This window comes from Podarcis vaucheri (genome assembly GCF_965113315.1).
Source record: "Podarcis vaucheri genome assembly, chromosome: 1".
Taxonomy (NCBI): Eukaryota; Metazoa; Chordata; class Lepidosauria; order Squamata; family Lacertidae; genus Podarcis; species Podarcis vaucheri.
The window spans coordinates 76,220,259-76,246,527 of NC_138759.1; the positions used below are offsets into that span (position 1 = coordinate 76,220,259).

Sequence of the window (26,269 nt, forward strand, 5' to 3'; positions counted from 1 at the left end):
TTATCTATAAGCACATAGCAAAAGATAATTTGTTTTTTAACCAGCTGAGTTCTAAAGAATACCCACTTCACAGTTAAGAAAACGACAGACCTAGGTAATATATAATTGTTAGCAATCCTGGGCTAATATTCAGTTATTGTTTTAAGGTTGCAGTGAGACCTTCCTTTCCTATGTCACACTGATTCAATTTCGAACTAAGAGCAATTAGTTCAAAATTGTGCATCCATTTTACAATGCAAAAAAATAACAAAAAATAAGCATTGAATAAAGTGCATATATTTTCCATTTTATATTTTCAGTTCATAAATATTTCCTATGTATTAATAAAAAAAGTGCTTAGCTTTGGTTAGAAAAAGCTCTTGAAATTCCACTGATTTCAACGGCAATGCTAAGCAAATATTTCTCACTGGAACAAAAAGGAACCTGAAAATTATCTCTGGATGGACCATGCCAAAAGTAAAAGAAATGACTTCAGGTAATTAAGGGAAGAGCCTCAAAGTTATCTCCACAAATGCAAGTTCCTAAACCCATATTGCCGGAGATAATGCGAAGGTAGAAGGAAGGGGCGCTTACAGATTTTCCCCTTGAAAATCTCCCCTTCCCTCACCAGCTGGTTTGGAGCCCAGCTGGGGAAGAAATTAATTTAAAGCAGCAAGGGAGGGCAATTGCAGAGGGGAAATGGTGAATGGGGAAGGATTAAGGACCCCCTCCCTCCAGGTATCTCCCTGCCCTGCATTTATCTGACAAAGGAAACACTGGACTGGGAACTTCAAATTTCCCTTGTAACATCTATTCCTCCCCCCGCCCCAAAAAAAGCCTGCCTTATTTTCTGTCCTTCCTCCAAACGTTTTAGGAAGCCCAACAACTTAATTCTATCCTCTCCCCCACCCCCAATAAAACTCAGTACTTGCATGTTGTAAATTAAAAGTTCATTTCAATATATTTATTTCACAGTCCTTTTTTTCAAATTACTCAACAGTATTCACTGCAGTTATTCAATTACGCCACACCTGCAATTTCAGGCTCTCTTTCCACACCAAGGGCCACTTAAAGCAATTCAATAGCTACCAGCTAGTGACAGCTGGCAAACCCAAACCTGCCTCCGGTAGTCTATCATATGCAATCAATTGCAAACAGAGCATCAGAAGGCTCATCTCATTATTTCCTGGATAATTCCCCCAGGGAAAACAAAATCAGCCCTCCACTTCGAGTCAGGATGCTGTAATACCCGCCCCAACCCCTCAATTCCTTTCTCCTCTCGTTTCCATCAGTTCACTACGCTGCTTTGGCTTTTAAGCTTGATATCCGTTATGTTATGTCAGCTGTTACATTACGCTTAAGACAATAGACTCCAGCTGGCTGAGGTCAGATGTAAAAACAAGGACCTAACAAAGCCATGGGCCCTCCAGTTATATTGAAATTGAGATACATACTGAATGTAGCACTTAATGACAAACCACTTCCCAGACTTTTGGACAAGACATAAAGGAAACACCTGTCACTGCAAGTGTAACATGCTAATCCTGATAAATTTAAAAATCCTTCTCAGTGCTCAATTCTGCTGTATGCCAGGGTTTAACAGGCTTAAGTTTCCTCTCCCCATCTCAAGAAGAGAAAATTTTTCCTCTCCTCTGCTTATTATATATAGTAGGACTGTAAGTCTAAAATCATTTCTGCATAGCAAAACTGCTCTCATCCAGATGCTCTGCGTGAAGTGAGATTTACTGTTCTAAACCTGTAAGTACAATCGATTGTTAAAGTTCAACTAGTATTTTAGGTCTGACGGTATTTCCAGAAAAAGCAAATGTATGTGGATTTCAGAGTTCTAATTTTTTTTTAAGGTTTTACAACAATTCCCTCAAACTGTGTTTTCCTTCCAGGCTGTGTTTTCTCTTAACTCACATAGTAGCCATGGATTAACAAGACTCCATTAAACGGTGAGTGTGTGAGAGGAAAGAAATCTATAATCAGCTGATGCCACATGGAAATAAATGTTCATTGTTACTTCCATGGCCAAATTTTCTCTTAAAAGCTCTGAGTTCTTAAAAATCAGACTTTAATTCCCTGTAAAGAGCTCTGATATATCTTCCAGAATGCGCAATTGATATACCAAAGAGAATAAAATAAAATAATAATAATAATAATATTTATTCATTTATGAATTGTTTCACATATAATATATTGGAAGCAATTTGACAGTTTAAAAAATCACACACACACACACCCCAAAAAGTTACACAATTTCATATATAAAGACAATGATAACGTCTTTTTTAAAAAAAGCTCCAACTTGGCATTTAAAAACAGCTTCAAACCCAACACAGATAGAGTGGGATAAAGAGGTCCACTTTAAAAGGTTTCTTGAAACTAGAAAAGAGTTTTCAACAAGCAGCAATGGGAAAAGCTGCCCTTGCAACTAGCACCTCAATAGGTACCATTTAAGATGTGCCCAGTTTCAACTCCATTATCCTCCCTCCTCAAAACCAACAACTGTTCTTCCAGTTGAAAACTGACCATGTTCCCCACCCCCATCCCGGCAGCAGATAACCTCCTCCACCCATTCAGCCTCCATCCTCTAAACTGAGCTTGCCAACAATCATGCTCCACTACAGTCATTATACTGAGATCACTATGTCTTATCACGTTGGCCATGAGAAGCAGCCTGCTGATGGCGAGAACAATTTACCCCTATTGGTCTGTGCTGGGTTGCAATCTGTCACATCCAAAGGTTCTGGCCAGAGCCCTTCCTTACAGGGTCAGGACCACGTGAATTACAGGTGTTTCGTCGCTGAATTCACATTTTCTGTTTTTCTTCTTCAACAAGAACATGAAAGGCCAGGTAATAAACAAGTAACAAGTGCAACATAGTTTGCTACTTTTATTAATGGAAATAACAATTGAGGCATAACGTTTGCTTTTTTAAAATCAGTCTGAAATATGTTGTTTACTCATTTTATTCCATTTTAATCCTGCACCCTGATTTCATGGAGTTCAGGGTGACATACACGGATCTTCCTCACCTCCAGTTTGATCCTAATAGTAACCCTTTGAGGTAGGCTACGCTAACAGAGGTGCGTGCGCAGTAAAGGTATGAACCTGAATTTGATCCTCAGCTGACACTCTAACCACTGCACCACAATGACACCTCTTCATGTATGATTGCTTTTTCATGGGGATGGCTTTCATTGCATTGCAGTGCACTGCCTAACAATACAAGACTTATTTTTCCCACTGAAAAGCTTAGAGCAGAATTACAGTTATGAGGGAATGGATGAAAGGACACTGCAGGAGACATATAAACACTCTGAATATTATTTTTATAGAGGTACAAATCTTGTCTCCCTATACCTGATCTCCCCCTGCCCCGCAGTCTTACCAGGGCACTATAAAATTCATGAACTCAGTTACAAATGCTGTGGGGGATTATACAAGAATTATATTCATTAACAATTAGCTCTGACCCTTATTCTCCCCCACAGTTCTTTGTTTACTTTAAAATATATATCTCACGTACTATTTGGAAAAAAAGATATTTTTCATGATTAAATGATGGCAGAATTAACCGTTTAACCATTAATGCACCCTCAGTTGCAGCTGCCTCACAAGACGGCTTAACACTGCCCCCTGTAGATTTTGCAAAGGAAATCTTTCCCTTCTGTGGCAATTCATAGTTGAAAGATAGCAGCAATGTTCTTCCCTTCAATATTCTGGCCTCATTTTACGCTCTCTTTCCAGAGCAGTATGGCCTGAGACCTTTTTTGTATTTGCCCAGGTACCATGCTTGCAGTATTATCTCCCTTTTAAAAGCATGCATGCAACAGCGAGGCCTCCAGCCACATTTTAAGCTAAAATAGGGGTGGTAATAATACACACGGTTGCAGTTCACAGTACATGTGCCACTTGCGTATTTTGTGTTCAGGTGTTCACATCTAAATACAAAAAGGCCCATAGAAACTGGCCTTGGCATGTTTGGATTAGGCTCTTGAGGCAAAATAATTTCAGACCTTGCATTCACCCTCATTGTTTCTCACACTGGAGAAAGGAGGGCTACAGCTGGGATAGCAATATTCTTAGATACCCATTTAAAATCTCCAGAAGTGGTGTGTATATTATGTGCATTCTCATCCTCCTCTCATGCAACCCATTAAAAGCACAGGTTTTGCTGGCCAGTGTTTGAAAATAGGTGCAAATGTTATACAATATGCAACTCTGTTTCAGAACAACAATAACAATAAAAACCCCAAGTAAACTATTTATCCATTTTTCAAGTTTCATCATCCTTGGGTAGATCTTGGAGACAACAGTACAACTTCTTAGAGCGAAGAAGAAAAATTACACGACAGAGTCCTTTCTGGACAGTGTCATTTGGGACTGTAGGTCTGATGGGATGGAGGGGAGGATTACATTTTTTAAAAATCATGAAAAACAAACCCTCATGTAGAAACCTAGTACATCAGGGTGGGTACATTCGCCCTTATATACTAGTTTACTAGTTGAAGGGGGGCTTTTTCCCCCCCATGAGTGAGCATTCAAGATTGTGACATACACCTGGAATCTAAAGTACTACAATTCCAGAGTAGCCCTTGGTGGATAATGCCAATATTAGGAGTGAAATGCCCCTTTTTCAGGTTCCTGAAAACAAAAACCTTCATTCAGGCCTTCAAATAAGCACACTTATTTATAAATACAATGCAATCCTAAACATGCCTACTCATCAGTAAGTCCCATTGAGTTCAACAGCACCAGCTGCCAGGAAAATGGGCATAGGATTGCAGCTTTAGTCAACTAACAAGTTAATTAACAGACAGCTAATTGATTAAGGCATCATATGTAAGCTATAGAAATGTCACAATAAATATCAGCACACTTGGCAGCAGAGAAAGAAGCTCACTGCTATTACGGAGGCATTTTGCCAAGATGGGATGGAGAAAGCATTCGCCACCTGTTGGTTACCTGCAGAATGCTCTGGATCTGTGGGAAGTTTAGGACCTGCTTATTGATTTAGAAAGCGATCAGTCTGACACCTATGGGCTACCATCCAGCAACTAGTCCAGGTCACTTCAGACATTATATTGCCAAATTCCTACACTGAAAGCATTTCTATGTAAGAATTAATGGAACACTTTTTGCCTTCTCGGTAGTGGCGCCTGCCCTGTGGAACGTCCTCCCAGCAGATGTCAAGGCAATAAACAACTATTTTACTTTTAAAAGACAACTGAAAGTGGCCCTGTTTAGGGCAGTTTTTAATGTCTGATACTGTATTGTTTTTAATATTTGGTTGGAAGCCGCCCAGAGTGGCTGGGGAAACCCAGCCAGATGGGTGGGGTATACATAAATTATTATTATTATTATTATTAATCATAAGACATTGCAATCTTAAGTGAAATGAAATGTAGATGAATAACAAAGTTTACAATATTGGATGAGTTGTTTCACTCTGTAGTTGTTTCACTCTGTAGTAAAGGGCGGTGGCAGCTGTTCAAATATAATGAAAATTATCTTTAAAAAAAAACAAAAAGGCCACTGATTCAATTAACCACCCTCCCTACCTGACTTCTTATCCCGAATAGTGAGGTGTTTGTGTGAGAAAGAACTTTTTAGGCTTCCTTTGACATTGACTCTGCCCTAGTTTCTCTTTGATACAACACTGAAAACAAACATCTCTGCCAAAAACATTAATAGTAAAAACAATGGAAAGTAAACATTGAAGGGCTTATACACTTTTAAGCCAACATGAAAAATGCTCCAATATTAGCAAGAGTTAAATCCTGAAGGGAAGAAAAGTACCGTATTTTTCGTCCTATAGGGCGCACCGGCCCATAGGACACACCTCTTTTTTGGGGGAGGGGGAATGAATAAAAAAAATTATTTTCCCCCCCAGCCGCGGCTGCCGCCCCAAGCCTTGGGAACACCCGCCGGAAGCACGGGGAGCCCTCCTGAGGGCTCCCCGTGCTTCGGGCTGCAGGCTGCTGCCCGCAAGCCTTATGAGCCTGCGGGAACTCCCACCGGGCTTGCAAGGCTTGCAGATAGTTTCCTGAAGCCTGGAGAGCGAGAGGGGTCGGTGCGCACCGATGCCTCTCGCTCTCCAGGCTTCAGCGAAAGCCTGCATTCGCCCCATAGGACGCACACACATTTCCCCTTCATTTTTGGAGGGGGAAAAGTGTGTCCTATGGGGCAAAAAATACGGTAATCTAGCACATGTGATGTTGCATTTTCTCTACAAATATGTACCCTTGTAATTCTGGGACCAAAACTGACAACAAAATGAGATTCGTGAGAGAAAATAGCTTTTTCAGGCACACTGTATATCCCTCTGTTCAGAAGAATATTTAATTCACTTGGATCATGTGCTTGGGTTTTCTTAGATCATGCTGAGATAACAACATTCTGCTGTGTCTTGGCACCATAAAACCTCTTGCTTATGAAAATAAAAGAAAAATATAGTCTCGCAGGGAGAATACGTGTTTGAATTTACTTTTTCTATAGTTTAAATATTGAACTCTTAAAAACAATTTTTACACAAATATGCCTCATTCTCTTTATGAGTCATGGCCAAAACTCTCTTACACCAATATTTTAAACTTGCCAAGTGTACGTACACCCTGGCCTACAACATGATGATCCAGTCACAGGCCTGGATCCAACTTTAGCTGGTGTTGAAAAACTGCCAGCACAAAACAGAAAGGCAAAACCCTACCAGCACTGCCACCTAATGGCAGAAAATCCTGCAACTATAATCATTCAGAAATAAAATTGCTTAACTGTGTATTGTGCTCTGAAAGTCATTCCAACTGGCCATTACAATAACTATGTAACCAGGAACAATGGCCAAGCTTGTTTTTTTCCTCCTTCCATTTTCCTTTTGTGTTGCGCCTTTTAGCTTTAGATTTCAAATCCCTCCTCAAGAGCCAACTTTTCTATGAAGCATTTCTCAAAAGCCCTTTACAGTGGTACCTTAGTTTACGAACTTAATCCATTCTGGAAGTCCATTCTTAAACCAAAGCATTCTTAAACCAAGGCGTGCTTTCCCATAGCAGCGGGGGACTCAATTTACAAATGGAACACACTCAAAAGGAAGCGGAACATGGTCTGCTTCCAAGGCAAAGTTCACAAACCAAAATAAAAAAATTCCTTCCAGTAGCACCTTAAAGACCAACTAAGTTAGTTCTTGGTATGAGCTTTCGTGTGCATGCACACTTCTTCAGATGCAAACCAAAACACCTACTTCCAGGTTTGCAGATTCTTAATCCAAGTTGTTCATAAACTAAGCTGTTCTTAAACCAAGGTACCACTGTAATTACCGTATTTATTAGATGTGCGTTGCAACACTTGTGTTCAAGGCAGTTAACTGTAAAATATGGAATAAAATACAAAACAATACTCAAACAGGTAGATAAAACACAAGCACAATCAATAAATAGGACAGGTGACTGAATTACAGTGGCCAAGACAGACAGACCCATGCTCTACGAAATGAATGCATATCCTCTCGTTTCCCCCCTGCCTACATTTCCTTTCCCTTCTTCTGGTATCTCCAGTGTCAATTTTTAGATGGTGTGTATCTTCAGGCAGGGTTCTGTAAAGCGCCATGTGCATGCATAGCCCTATAAAGCAATAATGGCCACAATGACATTAATAGCCAGTCCTTTGACACTTCAGAAACAACTTTTATAAGTTCTTTAAAAAACAAAACTGTAGTCTAAAACCCCTGGAGGGCATGAGGCTGGGGACGGCTGGTTTAGGAGCTTGCCAAATATTGCCTGTATGTTTTAAATTGTTTTTAATATTGTTTTAAAAGTTGTAACTTGCCCTGGGACCTTACAGCGAAGGGCAGGTAATAAATAAATTATTCTGACAAAGACCACTTGACAACTGAGTTACAGAATCTCTCAAATGTGTTAATCGCCAATGGATACCAGAAAAACAGGGTTACGAAGCTAATCCAAAAAGAAACACCCCCCAAAAACCAAGACACAGAAGAAAACAATGGCATGGCCCTCCTTCCTTATATCAAGGGCACTACAGACAAAATTAGCAAAATCCTCCATAAACACAATATCAAAACAGCCTTCTGCACCAACCAAAAAAATAGCCAATATCCTCAGAAACCCAAAAGACAAAATCCAGCTGGAAAACCAAGGGGTCTATGAAATACCCTGCAAAGTCTGCCCAGCCACGTACATTGGACAAACAAACAGACGAATAAATGCACGTATCGCAGAACACAAGAATGCCGTCAAAAAAGAAGAAAAAAACTTCCTCTCTTTTCCAACACATGAAAGAAACAGGACACGAAATTAATTTTGCAGATTCCAAATTGCTCTTTAACATGGAACATGACCACAAGAGAATAATCATGGAAGCCATCGAGATAGAGAAACACCCTCACAACATGAACAAGCGTGACGACACGTCCCGCCTGCCAGACATCTGGAAATTAGCCCTCCCCACAAAAACCGACACCAGAACCAGAGGCACACAGAACGCCGTCACCAATCAACCACACCAGACCCAAACCCAGACCCTCTCCACAGACATATTACAAACTCCATCCAGTAGCCAAACTATAGTGGCACCTCCGGATGCAGCACCCCCCTGCAATCCCTACACAGATCTGGCTGGCACAAGGCACAAAATCACAGCTCGCCCCTATACACGAAGCCAAGCCAGAGCACAACTAAATGCAGCACAGCCATCTTCTCAGAAAAACTCTTCACAAGCTCAAGAGGTCAAGACACGAAAGCTTTAGTAACTAATCTACACTTAATGACCCACCCAGTGGTATTCAGAATATCACTCATGAAATCACTCAAGATATCCCTCAAGTAATTAAGGAACAAAAGAAGAAAAGGCACACTAATCTAGGAACTTCCTCTCTGCCCAGAACGTTGGAGGCTATACACCACACCCCTCAACAGTATTTATAGGAACTCAAACACCAGATTCTGCTCTGTTCCAGTAACAAGAAGCCGAAAGCACCAGCCTGAAGATGACGAGTGAGACCTCGTCGAAACGTCGCCCAGACACCCCGACTCTTACACGGGAAGACACCCGAAGACACCAAAACCTGCATTCCTGTACCCGTGAAAATCTACGAAAGCATATATATATATATATATATATATATATATATAAAATTATCAATAAGTGACAAAGAAAAAAGAATGAAAAGAAAGCCAATATTGTACAAGCATAGTGAACTGCGCCTGAAAGACATAAAGATTGCGCCCGCCCCCCAATTATAAATATGAACATGAACTCTGAAAGCTGACTCGCTGGAAAACGAAGGCTAAGGTTTTGCCAACATTAACAATTAATGCACGTATAATAGGGAATTCCCAACACACAAAACAACTGCAGGACTAATTGTTCAAAGAATGGCAAGTCAAATTAAATATAAATGCTGGCTTGCCCACCCTAAGAAATTAAGTCAGGTAATGCAATGCCAGTTAACTCCTACCAAAGTACTAGTAAGAAATAGAGGAGGGCAAGGACTGCTTATGGTGCTATTAAGAGGCATTCCATGAACTTGATACAATTTACCATAAGAGGATGCTGTGGATCTATGGCACACTCTTTTCTGTCTAAATGCACAGATGCAGAATCAGGGGACAATTAGCATGACTGTATTGGTAAGGTTCAGTCCGCATATTCAGAAATTGTGTTTTGAAAAAAAGAAACCAAAAACACCACCATAAATTAATACAAAAAAACAATAGAGGGCTGGCATGTACACATTACTGAAAGTCACATTTTCAAAATAATTCAACAGCAAGCAGACACAAGCGTTGTTCCCAAGATGATATATAGAGGAAATATCCATTGGCATACCATCCAAAATAATGTTCCTGTGGCGAGAGCTGCATACTGATCAATCGTGGAAAGCACACTGAATATAAGGCAGACCAGCACTATGAGGAAACTGGAAAAAAAAGAAACAAGAAAAATTAAAATCACTAAAGTATTTCATTAGAAAGCTAGTACTTAAGGCAAAAAAAACTAAACAGCAAGCACATTTTTGTAAAAAGGCTATCCATACTCCAATATTGAATTGTCCATGAATGGGGAGAGAATGGGAAAGAGGTCTGTAGTTGTTCATTTGTTGCAGGGGAGAAAATAAGAGTTTGGAGAGGAGTACAGTGGTACCTCGGGTTAAGTACTTAATTCGTTCCGGAGGTCCATACTTAACCTGAAACTGTTCTTAACCTGAAGCACCACTTTAGCTAATGGGGCCTCCTGCTGCTGTCGCGCCGCCGGAGCAAAGTTCTTAACCTGAAGCACTATTTCTGGGTTAGCAGAGTCTGTAACCTGAAGCGTATGTAACCCAAGGTACCACTGTAGAGGCCTGATGCTAACACCATGGCTACTTTTGTTGAACTAGAGAGCAGTGCAGAGTTTGGACAGAATCTCATAATCCATAAGAAATACGTCAAAGCCTGACCTACAATTTTTCTTTTTCCTCTTCCAAGAGAGAAACTTCCATTTTCCTGCCTCACTCAGGGCAGGGCACTTGAAATTTTCTTTAGAATTTCTGTAGATTTTGAGCTCACCTTACTGTTGTCAGGCTGAATAAATGTTTCCCCACCCCTGCTGTAAACATTTTTGTAGCAGCCTGCATCCGACCTACACTTCCTGATCTGAAAAACCTCTATGGGAGGAGTAACTTCCTGGTGCTTTCATCCTGGTCCTGGGCTTAGCAGCAAGGCTGCAGAGTGCAGAGCCCCGGTGAGATGGTTTGTGGTATGAAAGAAAGGACACTCACAAACACACCTCTGCCACCTCACAAAAGTAAGGTAAGTGCAACAGAAAAACCTATCCACCCCGGCCATGAGAATTTCATATTGGCTTTCTACCAAACTGAAGGACAGAGCAGGAACTCGGGACCATGTACAGTGGTACCTTGGGTTACAGATGCTTCAGGTTACAGACGCTTCAGGTTACAGACTCCGCTAACCCGGAAGTAGTACCTCAGGTTAAGAATTTTGCTTCAGGATGAGAACAGAAATCATGCTCCGGTGGCGCGGCAGCAGCAGGAGGCCCCATTAGCTAAAGTGGTACCTCGGGTTAAGAACAGTTTCAGGTTGAGAACGGACCTCCAGAACAAATTAAGTTTTTAACCCGAGGTACCACTGTATTAAGCTTTTCAACAGCAGTCATAAGACTTTAAAACGTTAAAAATGATTCCATGTATTGGTATTTTGTTTTCATCAATGTCCACACAAGTACAAATTCATCTTGCAGCAATTCTCCCACCCGACCCTGGCAAACCCTTTGCATATCTGCTGTGCAGTTGCAGCATTTCAGATGCTATTGCCAATTCAACCAGCTGCAACAGCTCCTCTCTGGGAGCCATAAGCCCACCACACATTGGGCCAACATGGAGCTACTGTGTCTGCTCATCAGACACAGCTGCATGACCGACCATATAGCAAACAGCCATGGTTGTGGGCTGCTACCTGTGCAATGCAAAAACAGAAAATCCCACAATTTCATGCAGTAGCTTTGTGGTAAGTTAAGACTTAGCATTTAAAGAGTCATCACATTCAATCAGTGTGTGCTCATTTTGCCCCAATTCTGCCATCTTTCTGCTATTATTTGTGCAGAATATAAGAATTACTGTGCATGTCAAACAGTAGATATCCTTTTCCCCCCAATTCTGAACTGGATTTCCTGAAACGGCTCTGAACAATGCAATAATTTTTGTACTTTTTAAGAAAACAAGGTGCACAAACAGGATACTTGTGCATGTGTGTTTGTGTGTGTGTGCCAGGAAAAAGCTGAAATTATTAATTTGAAATATGCAGCCCCCATATTCCCATATTAATTGTTTAATTGTATAACCTCAACTATTTGACAGAAATATTTTCCCCAAAGCCATCTCCCGCAGAGAACAATTGTTTTATAGATACATGTTTGCATAATTGGTGTCCACATTGTTAGATGTCCTTCTGCATGCAATAGTGTCTTCTACTTACGAAAGGACTGTTTTACACTTTTTGCTAGAGTGCTCAATATGAAAGTGAAACTAAAACTAGAAATATTCTTCCATTTCCATAAGTTTGTAAAAACTATTGCAAAATGGAAGCATGAGGACAGCAATGAAACGTACATATTTCAGCACTACATGAACTCTTGCACAAGTTTGCATTTACAAAAAAAAAAGCAGTAGCAGCTCTTTTCCTTCTTCTAATGGCTTTTTGGATCCTGTTTAATGTGTATTAATTTTAAAGATTTCTAAACAAAGAGGACATTGATTTGCTTAAAAGTGCAAACATGCATACATGTTACAATACTTAATAAAACAAAAATGAAGGTGCATAGAAAGCAACATTTATGGATCATAACACAAATAAAATGGGCAGCATCAAAAATGGTTTCACATCAAGGTAAAAAACACATCTCAGATATCTGAATTTGGTTGTTGCTCCTCCCCCTCAAGAAAGTGGGCTGTGAAGACCCCTTATGAATTCAACAGCTGATATAGCAGCTATTAACTGTTGAGCCAAGTAGGAAACTGACCACCAGATGGCAACATCTCAAAGCCTATGACAACTTTCTTTATCAATCAAAATAATACAGAAACACAATTTTTTTGGCCAGTTGACACATTTCTAATGGCCATCTACTCCAGCCCCAGGAAAGAAAGATCCAGTAACTATGATAACCTAATGGAAACAAATTATCCTGCATTGCTTCCAAAAGGAGAGTCCAGATCTTAATTTTTCTATCACCCAATTGACATTTGGTGACCAATAATTTAGACATCTAAGAATGATGTTTTCCCAGAATTACAAAATATATCTGCAGCACATAATTTAAATGAACAGCCACATATCTATGGGCCAATTCCAATATCACACCAAGCATTCTGATGTTAAAGAAGGTTTGGGAAAGAAGCCATTTATATCATGTGCATCATGTTTTTACAACTTAGTTTCAAAACCTTCTTTATAAACAGAGGCAACTGAAGTACACAAATGCTTAAAAAGTTGTAATCTGTTTATCTTATGGACAAGAGCTACAGGAAGTCAGAGGATTCACTTACAGCAGCCTTCAGCTGCAGTACCCAGAACATACAATGAATTGTTTTGCATGTCTTCTGGATGCATATTGCAATTTTGTTTAGCTACATATAATTATGCATTTTATATCTATAAAAATATGTCTGTTCAATGAGACACTTTCTCATGTATCCCTGTTGTAAAATTAGAAATTGATTGGCATTTTTAAAATACTTGCAGCACCCTGCAACCTGCTCTGTGTGTAAAGTGCCAGAATGTATATTACTTGTGTGATACATACTTTTTGATCAATCGGGCTCAACTATTTATCCCTCCCATAAACTTTAAAATGTCTAGCATATCCCACTTTGCCAGTGCATTTATCATTCTTCCCTATTCTACATAGCAACACACACACCTCATCTGGGGTTCATTTCAGTACATTGGTACCTCGGGATGCGAACAGGATCCGTTCCGGAGCCCCGTTCGCATACCGAACGGAACGTAAGACGCGACAGCGCGTCTGCACGTGCTGCGTTTCGTCACTTCCGCGCATGCACGTGACATCGTCTGCGCATGCGTGAGCAGCGAAACCCGAAAATAACGCACTCCATTACTTCTGGGTCGCCGCGGAGCGCAACCCGAAAATACTTATCCTGAAGCGTATTTATCCCGAGGTATGACTGTAGTTCCAAAAACATCTGCATGCAGAATTGCCCAGAAAGACTGCTTCATGATTAGCTTTTGCATGATTTATAAAACCTAACGATCTAACTGTTGCTGGTTAATTTCCTAACACAGTTCCAAATGTTGCCTTTAAAGACCAAACATGGTCAGAGATCAAGGTATCTGTAGGAATTCCTGTTCCCGCATCAATTTGCCTGTGTGTAGTAAGGGTTTTATATGTCAATACTATAAGCTTAAACATGGCCCAGTTTAAGCTTATTGGTATCTAAGTGTAATTGCTTTAAAAAGTGTCACATGCTGGTGACATGTCACTCCACAAAGCAGCTTAGCAGCCACATTTTGTACCAGCTACAACTTCCAGACCAATATTAAGGGAAGCCCCACAGAGAATGTATTGCAGAGGTTGAGCCTTAAGGTTATCTACTGTGAAGGTTATCAACTATCCAGGTCCAGGAAAAGTCATACCTGGTGTACCAGCCAAAGCTGGCTTAAAGGTACTTCTAGCCACCAAGGACACTTGGCCCTCCGAGGGCAACAATGGACCAAGGAACACCCCAAGATATGTTACCTGATCCTTCAAAGGGAGTGTAACCCTCTACAGAACAGGGCATTTACTAGATTCCCTGACTTAAGAAGCACTCACATGGAAGGCTTCCATCTCACTGGGATTCAGCTTCTGTTCATTAGGCTACATTCAGTCCATTACTGTGTCCAGGCATTGGTTCAGCACACGTATAAACACAAGCAACATATTTTAGAGCTGCCCAGGAAGTTATCTTACAGCATTTAAGATCAAAATTGGGTATCTATTCTGCCTCTATTTTGGAACCCACATTTCACAGAGCACCTCCCTAATCTGCCAGAGCAGCAGACAAGAATCAGTTGCCTCATGGGGCAGTTGTGCTTTACATACTCCACCCCAGCTTCAACATTTTAAAAGGTAGAGGTAAAGGACCCCTGACAGTTAAGTCCAGTCGCAGACGACTCTGGGGTTGCAGTGCTCATCGCGCTTTACAGGCTGAGGGAGCCGGCATTTGTCCGCTCCGCAGACAGTTTTTCCAGGTCATGTGGCCAGCATGACTAAGCCGCTTCTGGCACAATGGAACACTGAAACCAGAGCAGCACATGGAAATGCCGTTTACCTTCCCGCCAGAGCAACACCTACTTATCTACTTGCACTTTTTTGGGCATGCTTTCAAACTGCTAAGTTGGCAGGAGCTGGGAGCTCATCCCGTCGCAGGGATTCGAACCGCGACCTTCTGATCTGCAAGCCCAAAAGGCTCAGTGGTTTAGACCACAGTGCCACCCGTGTATTTACTGTATCTTAAATGTTTTCTCTGAAGTAGTTCTCTATATTATATCCCCACCCCACATAAAAAAGACTTCCTGTGAACAAGGGACAACCAGTAAATGAAAAGGGTAGCACCAATAAAAGTGAAAGACACACACACTGCGACAAAAAGCATACAATATTTGGCTGATTTTTTTTAAAAAAAACAACCCACCTGCTATTTTAAAAAGAGACAGGGAGCAGTGTGCGTAAGTAATCCAAGGCTGTGTTACTAGTAAAACGGGTTTATCAGAAGTGACACAATGCAGCTGATTTCAGGGCTCCAGCAAACCATTATTCTACTTTGTGTTGTATTTCATTGTACAATTATTTCAAAGCAAGTGAGGTCAAAAGTGCTTTCCTGTTTGAACATTTAATTATCTTGACGGCGATTTGTAAACAGCTGTTCAAAATGCCATCATTATATAGTGGTGGTTTAAGTAAAATATCCCCCAGATCTTTCCTTGCACAGAAGGGTATTATCTCAATTAGAACATTAAGCAGAAGCCACAGCCCAGAGATTATAACCCCTGCACCACCTCTGAGAGGCTGCATATTTCTGGAGTTTTTTCCAGATTTATGGCCAATGCACATTTGAACATCACACAAATCAAGAGGGTGGATGTTATGTCCAGCAAGAACATGCAGCTGCAAGATCTGCAGACCATGCAATTAACTTGAGGATCACGTTGTTTAAAAGTTGAGAGGACAGGCACACACTTCTCCAGGTTGGTTTCTCCCCATGCAATAGATGAAAATAGAGTACAGTGGTACCTCAGGTTAAGTACTTAATTCGTACCGGAGGTCTGTTCTTAACCTGAAACTGTTCTTAACCTGAAAACCACTTTAGCTAATGGGGCCTCCTGCTGCTGCTGCACTGCCGGAGCACGATTTCTGTTCTCAACCTGAAGCAAAGTTCTTAACCCGAGGTACTATTTCTGGGTTAGCGGAGTCTGTAACCTGAAGCGTATGTAACCTGAGATACCACTGTACAAAATACTTACTCCTAGCGTATTTGTGGCAGATAAGAAGTACTCAGAAAGTGGTTTATTTAAAAATGCTTCTTTGCATCTGTGAACACCTTTGGTCAAGGCTGCATCAATTGCTGACAAATGTAAGCAAACTTCTAGGTTTTTGAAGACATTTTATTTATGTATAAGATTCTCCATTTTCCTGTAGATTCAAAATATTGCTCGTGTCCATTCAAATACCAGCTGAAGGGCACTTAAAGGATTCCTGAAATGAAAAATGTACCCATATGAAATTGCTATTTAGTAGTACAGGCAGAAGAGCAAACGGTGTTGCTTTGGCATATATATAAAACAAGGTAACATCTGTCACTCTGCTTCATAATATACACAATGACCAACTTGTCCAACTTCAATACGTGTGATTATGACAGGGAACAAACATCAGTTTCTGGACCCAATACTACTAGACAAGCAGTACACAACAGTGTGAATGCCTACACTAGGAGAATACTTGTGAAAGCCTAATATTCATTCTGCTCTGTATCCAACGACATACTGAGAACCTGCTTAGTGTCTGCAAAGTGCTGCATGGTCCTCTGGTGAAAAACAAAAGCTAAGCTTTGGTGTCTTTATGACATCACTTACAAATGGGGGTCAAGTACTATTCTCCAATTTCTGGACGGAGAGTACAGCCTTGTCTGAGGTTCATTCATATTGCATGGTGCATAAGCAGCATCTTAGACACCAGGGCAGTTCAGCTGCTAATCAATTAAAAAGGTAGGCACGGTTAAGTCTCTTTTCCACATTTTATAAAGTGCCATACATATATGCAACACTGTTTTTAAATGCGGAATAGAGAATAGCGCTGAAGCAAAACACTTCACAAAAGTTATTTTCCACAATTTGCCAGCATGTTTTATTATAACCACTCCCTCTTCTACCTTTTACTTCTAGTAAAAGGCAAAAATGGCACAAAGGTTTCAGCGGTCACAGAAAGAAGTGAACTTCGCTAAATGCAGGTTGGACAATGGCAGCACATTCAAACCTGATTTGAATGAGAACAAGAGCGAAGTCTGAGCACAAAAGGCAACTTAACTGCCCACACGTGATGGCCAAATTCAGCCTATACTAAAAGTCTGAAATAATAAGAAACTTCCTAGTGTCATTCTACTACAGAAAACTTGCACCTGTGCAAACAAATTCTACTCTTTTCCCCCCCAGGATACATGTAGAGGAGAAAACCAACATATTGAGCAATTGCCAAATGGAAAGCTTTCATGGTGGGGAAGCGAAACTCGATGAAAGAAGGGAGGGAGCTAACAAAGGAATCCAAGGAGAAAATAATTTGGTGATGGGGCTTCAAGGAACAGTTGCGAACCTAAAATGCATTTTCACAGAATCACAGCACTGGGAGTTTCTGAGGGGGAGAGTGGGGAGGGGTGCTGCTGAACTCTTCCCCTGCTAGCCACGTTCCTCCTCCAAGTCATATATCAGCTACTTTTCATCCCACAGGGGATAGTGAATGCTGTGACATCTGCCTGAGTATTAAATATTGCACCTAGGGCCAGCCCAAGGTATTTTGCTGCTTGAAGCAAAACAGAAAATGATGTCCCACCGCCACCAATACCACCTGAGGCAATTAGAGGCAGTCCGGGGAAGCCCTGGCCCACTGAAGGTGGCATGGGAGAAAAAAGGCCAGAGAGGAGTAGGTGGGGGAGCAGTGGCAGTGGTGGCAGCCCCACACTTCCTAGGCAGCGGCAAGCCGTGTGCTCCTCATGGGGCTTCTGAGAAGTGGAGGAAGAGGAAGAGGCGAGTCTCAGCTAGTGGGCAAGCAGGTGTCTCCAAGGTGGTGGTGGCTCCTATCCATAGCCAAAGGAGCAGCAGCAAAGGCATGCAACTGCCTCATTGAGGCTAATGGGCTGTCCGGACCTCCCTTCACCTGTGCTCAACCTGTTTGTTTGTAAATAAAGGCTAATATTACGAAATAGCAGTAAGCCTCCAGTGACCTCATTCCAAGGGAAACCAAACCCAGATAAGTGCTGCTCCTCTGGAGCATCACACAGAGAATTGGGGTGTACCTACTTAACATTATAGAGACATCAACAAACCAATTACACTGGCATTCGTTTCTGAAACAATACTAGAATACACATCTGTGCATGTGCTAAGTTAGTGCTCGATAGCAATCATGGGCTGAATGTGGGCCAATAAACTGAAGCTGAATCCAAACAAGACTGAGATGCTGTTAGTGAGTAGTTCCTCTGACCAGCTGAGTGGTGTACAGCCTACTGTAGATGGAGCCACACTCCCTCTGAAGGAGCAGGTTCATAGCTAGGGGCTTCTTCCAGATCCATTGCTGTCACTTGAGGTGCAGGTCATCTCGGTGGTGCAAAGTACATCAGCATAGGTTATGTCCTCTCTGGACAGGGTTAACTTGACTACAGTCATCTATGCTTTGGTAACCTCAATACTGAACTATCGCAATGCACTTTACACTGGGCTGCCTTTGATGACTGTTCAGAAGCTTCAATTAGTACAGAATGTAGATGTGCAACTGCTGACAGGTTGAAAGTGAACATGCCACTTAACACCATTTCTCTTACAACCACGCTGCCTGCCTGTATGCTTCTGAGCCCAATTCAAAGTGATGGTTTTGCCTTACAGCTCGGGACCCCAACATCTTCTATAATGCCTCCCCTGATATGAATATACCCAGACCCTTAGAGCTTCTTCTGGGGCTCTTTCCCAGATTTCCAGGACTAAGGGATGCTCAGAGGGTGATGACAAAGGAGAGTGAGGCCCCCACTCTCAAGGTCTGCCTGGTGCCTTCATTGACATCTTTCATTAACAATCGTAGGATCTTCCCCAGGCTTTTGATAGATCAAGATCATGCTGTTTTGTCATTAGTGTGCTGCCAGAGCTTCCAGTGGCTGTAATGGGGGTTGTTTTGTTCTGTTTTTATGGTATAATTTATTTATATTCATGTTCTGAATGTGTTATAAGTCACTTGGAGACCTTTGGATAATAAGTGACTAAAAGTCAAATAAAGAAACAAATAAATAATAGCAGCTGTCAGCCTGAAGATGACTTTTCTGCACCACCGGGTCACTGACTTTGATGGTCAATGTAATGCACTATGCTGGTTTCTGTTTTTTAATAACAAATGTGGGACATCTTCTCTCCCTCTCTCTCCCTCCCTCTCTTGGGATTAAAATAAGAGTCTTGTTGCACATTTTCCTTACCCAATAAATGAAAAATTTACCATGAAAGACTCTTGAAGCCTTCAGTACAGTGGTTTTTCAACCCTGGGGTGCTTTGAATGATGGTCAGGGGTGCCCTCTTTCCTTCCCACCCTTCTCTGATGCCCTCTCCTGTCTCTGCCTCCCAAAGGTGTGTACAGCTGTTTGTGCAGCAGTCCTGGTTACAAGCGCCACAGGTGAGTGATGCTTCTAGGGCTGGTGAGGGGGTGCTGGTTGCCAGAAGCTGGGGAAGTCTCGGAATAAGCAAGCAAGCAGGCAAGGGAGCGCAGCCAGCCAGACCACCAGCTCTTGCTGTTGGGAATGGACAGACAATTCCCAGGCCCCTGTGAGGCAGTGTGAGGAGGCACCTCTCCTTGGGGCAGGGGGGGGCACCTCAGAGACCAGGGGCAGCAGCTGCGACTGCCCAGAAGACTCCCAAGGAGAGGGGAGAGGAGGCTGAGGGAACACTCCACAAGGGAGGTTGTTCAAGAAAGGGTAAGAGGCTGACAGCTCTGCAGGTGAGGGGTGACATAACTGGGCTCCTGAGCCCCACAGGAGTGCTGCAGAAACAATGTAGTTGGTCAAGGGAGTCCTGGACTCAAAAAGGTTGAAAACCTGTGCTTTAGATCCTCCAACTGTTAGCAGCCTCGCCCAGAGTCACAAACTGTGAAATGGTTGACAGTCCATGCAGTTTATGTTCTGAGTAGGTTTCATGAATTGAAAGAGCACACATATTAAGCCCATTTAAGAAGTTTGTGGATGAGGAAGGCATTGCTAACCTGCCCCTGGATAATCAAATTGTCATGTGCATGCTGTCAGCAAAGACAAGATACCAGTTTCAGTCTGAGTTCAAAGACCCCGACATTAAGCTACTACTTCAGAGTGTATATTTAGATAGTGTTGAGAGAATGTATTGAAATGTATCAAGAACAAATGTCTGAACAACACATGTTCTTGATGTAACTAATTATGCTTTAAGATATTAACTTTCCCAGCTATTCCTGCAGGTTTCCAAAATATGCAAAATGTTAATATTCAAATCAGCTGTTAAGACTATAGCAGATCATAGATCAATAATGTCAGAAGCAAGCACATCAAGGCTATGAATGAACAAGCTGTCACTTGGCATCCTTGTATTAAAGCTGGGGATCAACTAAGTTGTTGCAGGTGCAGAAGGTCTACTTGTGGTTCGAGGACCCGATCCCCGCGTAGTAGAATGAAAACACGAGGACACGTGATATAAGGTTAATGGGCAAGAAAATGCCACAACTTTATTGATTACAGCAAGTGAAAAGGTATTGGCTTAGGCATTGGATTACGTCAGCTGACTCCACCCCCTCAGAGAGGGGTGAGTCTAAAACAGGGGGGTTTATTCACCAGTAGGTGGAGCCTGTTGATGCTAATCCAACTATAAGCTCTCCCCTGATGTCACCGAGGGTCGTGCCATGGCCTCCCGCCACGCAGGCATCGGACAGAATACACGACCGCCGGATTCCTTTAACGGAATACCCAAAAACTGAAGGCATAGGCGATGGCCACACCTAGCCCTTCGACACACCACAACACATTATTCCAGTGCCTAACCTACCCACCAATACCACGAAAGTTGTGACGATTGCTACGAGGTAGGCGAAAAAACCAAAAAGCCTAATGCCAAATGGAAAAATTCCTACCAGCCCCCCCCCCCCCGGACAACCAGGGCGACCAACCTAAGGTCCATAGCAAGGCCAAAAGAAAACTGAGACCCTGAGCTCTAAGGGAGTGGAGGGTGGGTGACTCGCGACGGGACGACGAAAAGTGAGGTCGGAAGGCTGGTGCCGCAGCAATTTGGGCTGCTAAACACGCCCCCTCGCAGGCACCTGGTTGGGTGCCTGCCTGTGGGCGTAGGCCAGCCAGGTGAGTGGGAGGCAGGGGGCTAATGCCCCCTGCTTGAGGCAGAGTCCGGCTCCCAACCACAACCACTCCTCTCTCTTGCAGGAGGAGAGTCTTTGTGCAACAGGACTTTCCCCCTTGCCTCACCACATGAACCCTAAAGTCCTCCGGGGGGGGTTGGGGAGGCATGCATTCTTACACTTCTGGAGCTTAAAATTTCCTTCTGTGCTCTCTGCCTTGCTTACTGGCACTAGTTCTGTGATGCTCTCACAAGATCTCATGGGAACTGTGCAAGTTCCTGTGAGATTTTGCCCAACCACCTCCAGAGCTGATGTGCTGAAAGGGCCTTGGCCGGTAAGCAAAGCAGAGAGCTTGAAAACTCTTTTGTGCACTGGGAAAACTCTGTGTGCATTTAATTAGCACAATCTAATCCAGCTGGCCTTCAACTACACTAGGTCGAAACTGCACAAGTTAAATGCCCGTAAGATGAGACCGTACTATACAAATAGCAACAACCTATACACAGCCTCTCTTCTGCCAGGCTAACAGTAAGGGCCACACAATAAGGCTGCTATTGTAAAAGGTTCAATGTGTGTCTGCTTAACGCATATTTAAGCTCTGCTTATCACTGACAATAATTTTTGCATCATATTGCCATTCAGCTCCCACCTTACAGTTCTCTCCTTTATATGCCTACCAACTGAGATTTCACTTCACACATCTGACAAAGCTTATGTCATAATAGATTTGCTGGTCTTGAAAAAAGAGACATCACACATACTTGTGTAAACCAAGAAATCTTTAATAAATAATATGTTTATAAGGAGCAACAAGGCTCTTTAACTGTTTTTGCTGCAAGAGGTTAACACAACTACCCCCCAGAAATGTCTATGGCAAGGATGGAGTTGTAATTCCAGTTACAACTAGACAACTCCATAGTGCACAGGAGGCAACCACAGAGAACAAGCAGGAGAAAGGTTCACCCCATGCAAGAACAATGATCCCGCCACAGAATACCCCTTACAACCTGAGCTGGAGGACCTCCCTCCCATTCTACCAACTAGAACATTTCCTTGGCCTCATCCCAGGACCAGGGACACTAGCAAATAATGGTACCAGCATCTGGGATACTGCTGTTGCAGCATTCAAGGCAGCAGGAGAGGGCAGAAGCATGGCACAGAAGTTTTCATTATAATTCAGTTCAAATAAGAATTTGGGGTGGAGAAGGGAGCTTGATGCATATGGAGGCAAACATGAAATGTTCAGCAATTTCGTATTTTGAATCAAATAGTTGCAGATTTTAGTTGTATCAGCCACGCCATTAAATGGACACCCATGTGGTAAATAGCCATTTCCTTTGTGCATTAACCTTTTGTATAACAAGCTAAGGTTGTGTTCTCCTCTTTGTCCTGAAAAAGATTGGCAGCAAGTTTGGAAAGTTACATAGCCAGTAACTTTCAGAACAGCAAGATAAATGATAAGGTGCAGCTGACGATATGACATAGCAATATAGTACTGTATTAAATTTCTCTTCTTTGAGAGAAGAAAGGGCTAAGGCAGAGCTTTCCAAACTTTTCATGTTGGTAACACACTTTTGAGACATGCATCATTTTGAGACATGGTACAGTGGTGCCTCGCAAGACGAAAAGAATCCGTTCTGTGATTCTCTTCGTCTAGCGGTTTTTTCGTCTTGCAAGGCAAGCCCATTGACAGATTAGCGGATTAGCGCTATTAGTGGCTTTTAGCGGCTTTTAGTGGCTTATCTGTTGATCGGATCAGCTGATAAGCGGCTTAGCGGCTTAGAAAAAGGGGGGAAGGGAAAAAAACCAACAGGAACTCGCAAGACATTGTCGTCTTGCGAAGCAAGCCCATAGGAAATTCGTTTTGCGATTCACCTCCAAAACGGAAAACTCTTTCGTCTAGCGAGTTTTCCGTCTTGCAAGGCATTCGTCTTGTGGGGCACCACTGTAATTCAGTTTTAAAAGCAAACTGGAGGTTAAACTTACCCCTTTCCAGCCCGAGGAAGAGTGTGGGGATCATTCACGCAACACACCTACACACTGCAGCTGACACACTAACATCACGACACACATTTTGAAAAGCTCTGGGTTAATCCAGAGTAGAGTCCCTAGGACGGTTGGATGGCCCCTTGTACACCTCCTTCTGGCAACTCCTGCAGCCCAGCTGGTGCCAAATGTATTGCTTTGCTCTCCTTTGGGCCACAATAGCGAGTCCATACACACTGCTCAGGCTTGCACCCCAGAGACATCACTTCAGCAAAAACAATGAAAAAGGCAGCAGCTATGAGTTACCGCTCTTGGCAGCCACAGTGAGCACTGTGATTCTCCAGTGGTTTGACTTTGTCCCCCGAGGCACACTCCACTGTCTTTCAAGACAGAGGGATGCCAGCAAATTCCCCTTCCACACAATGGCCAACTTCAGATGATCAGATGCTTAGAGGCAAGTGTGGCAATTTGCCAGGTGATAGTATTCATGCAATGCTGTGGCATGCTTCAGACACAGTATTATGCATATTACATAATTATGCCAAATGGAAGGGGTGGATTATCTAAACAACAACAGCTTTAACCCTTAATATTAACAGAAAGCTCATCGGTTGGGAAAGGGCCAATGGTAGAGCATATGCCTTGTATGCAGATGGTCCCAAATTCAATCCCCAGCATCTCCAGGTAGGGCTAGGAGATATTCCGGCCTGAAACCCTATAGATTAGCTCCCAGTTTGTGTAGACACTGGTTTTTAACTGGTGAATTGGGATCTACTAGTGGGTCACGGCCTGATCTAAAGTGGGTTGCAACAGGGGACAAGATCACTACCACCATGCAAATATATGGCAAAATGAATGTTTGGGTTAAAAGTGGGTTCCAGGGTCTGAAAAGATTGAAGGTACCTAGTGAGCTATATGGACCAATACTGAGCTATATGGACCAATGGTCTCAGTATAAGACAGCTTCCTAGTTGCCACTACAGTGGTACCTTGGGTTAAGTACTTAATTTGTTCCGGAGGTCTGTTCTTAACCCGAAACTGTTCTTAACCTGAAGCACCACTTTAGCTAATGGGGCCTCCTGCCACCAGAGCACAATTTCTGTTCTCATCCTGAAGCAAAGTTCTTAACCTGAAGCACTATTTCTGGGTTAGCGGAGTCTGTAACCTGAAGCGTTAAAGAAAACTCTCTATTAAAGAAAACTCTGTATTAAAGAAAAAACCCATGGTAAAATCAGCTGACAATTTGTGTCTCTTTTCAGAGCTCAGCATCTGCTGACAGAGGCAGGAATCCCCTCTTCTAACTCAAGGCAGAGGTAAACCTTAAGTTTTAGTTCACAATAACATAAGAAGCGCCCTGCTGAATTAGAGGGAGGCTCATCTGGTCCAGTGTTCCATCTACCATGTGCCTATGGGGGAAGCCTCACTAACAGGACATTAGTACAATAGCACTCTACAGCTCGTGTTGCTCAGTTCACTCACTGTTGACTTCTCATGTGAATTCAGTGGGAATGTTTGGGACAAGAATCAACACAAACAAAACTGCCCAAGCTGCAGTGGCTTGCAAATCTCCTAATGGAATGCTTTAAGCCCATTACAACACTGTCTAGAAATGTTTCCTTTTATAAATGTGCTTATTTGTATCAATGGTATACTGCAAAAAAGTAAACTCCTTCTAATATTATACCATTATAACATCCCAACCTTTTTCTGAACAGAAACGTTATGCCAAAATAGAAGTCTCAGCTAATTAAAACACACACATAGCGGGAACTTTAGCAAGATGAAATATTAATGTCTGTGGCATGTTATATCTCTATCTCCCGCTGCTATTTCGTTCTTGCTGTAAGACATGGGCAGTACAGTGCAATCATGTATTGCTGGGGCCCAGACATGTTATGAGGCACCCTGCCAAGAGTCAACACTATTATCTTGATTCTCATGCAAGGCATGTCCCTGGGGAACTCAGAGATGGCACACAATGCCTTTGACCTTGCCAGGCCATGAGCCGAGTGTTTTAACTCTTTTTAATACTGAATTTTAAACTGTTGTAACCCACTCTGGGCCCTGCTGGAGAAGGGCAAGTAACAAATTTAACCACCACCACCATCCTACCCAGCCCACCTTGGAAAAGGGCCCTGGTGCACTCTGATTTTTAATTTGCGCCTGATGCATTCTTACTTGGATTGCAGTCTTTTTAAAATATATATATATATTAAAGCTTTTATAATACAACAAACAAAAAGAAACTACCCGTATTTTTCACTCTATAACACGCACCAGACCATAACACGAACGTAGTTTTTAGAGGAGGAAAACAAGGGGGAAAAAATTCTAAACGAAATAGTGGATATATGATTTTTGTGGTTCATGCTGTGGCCACACACATGTGATCTGACAGTGAGTTTGGAGTAGCCCAATGCAAAAATCCTGAGGATCCATGTGGATCCATACTTTGTAACCATGGAGGAGGGAAGGAAGGGGAACCATGGATCCTCTGCTCACGACTGCAACAGATCCCCCCCCCCCGCCACCCGCAGGCATTCGCTCCATAACACGCACAGACATTTCCCCTTACTTTCTAGGAGGAAAAAAGTGAGTGTTATGGTGCAAAAAATACGGTAATCTAAATAAAATCAAAAGCAGAGAAGAAAAAAGAAAATGCAGAGTCCTCTCTCAAAAGTAGCTATTAATTCTCGCCTCACACAGAAAGTGGTGGACCCTCCTAGCTCTCACCTAGGAGCTTTCCTTTCTTCTCCCAGTCTCACCCTGGGAGTTCTTCCCTTTTCTGCCTCTCACTCAGGATCTGGGTCCTTCCACTAACCATCCACCAACTTCATGTGTCTGTAATCCTTGGACCGTTGCAGTATTTTGTTACTTAAAGTAAACATCCCCATGGCTTCAATGCTGCTGCTGCTGCTGCTGCTTCTGCTACCCTTATATATACAGTGGTACCTCGCAAGACGAATGCCTCGCAAGACAAAAAACTCGCTAGACGAAAGGTTTTTCCGTTTTCGATTTGCCTCGCAAGACGAATTTCACCTATGGGCTTGCTTCGCAAGACGAAAACGTCTCGCGACTTTGTTTCCTTTGTCTAAAAACAAAGACATGTTTTGTTTATAAAGTTAATTTATTTTCCCTTCAATTTTTGAACTGCTCTTTACAG

General features: G+C 42.4%; 1 protein-coding gene across 4 annotated transcripts in view; it reads right to left on the reverse strand.

Annotated features, from left to right (window-relative positions):
* The window catches only part of KCNQ1 (potassium voltage-gated channel subfamily Q member 1), a 307,659-nt gene that overhangs the window by 255,546 nt on the left and 25,844 nt on the right, over positions 1-26,269 (reverse strand). For all 4 annotated transcript variants that reach the window (XM_082193513.1, XM_082193512.1, XM_082193511.1 and 1 more), the window contains exon 2: positions 9,832-9,922. In XM_082193513.1, coding sequence (XP_082049639.1) covers positions 9,832-9,922 — 91 coding nt within the window. The remainder of the gene's footprint in view (positions 1-9,831; positions 9,923-26,269) is intronic.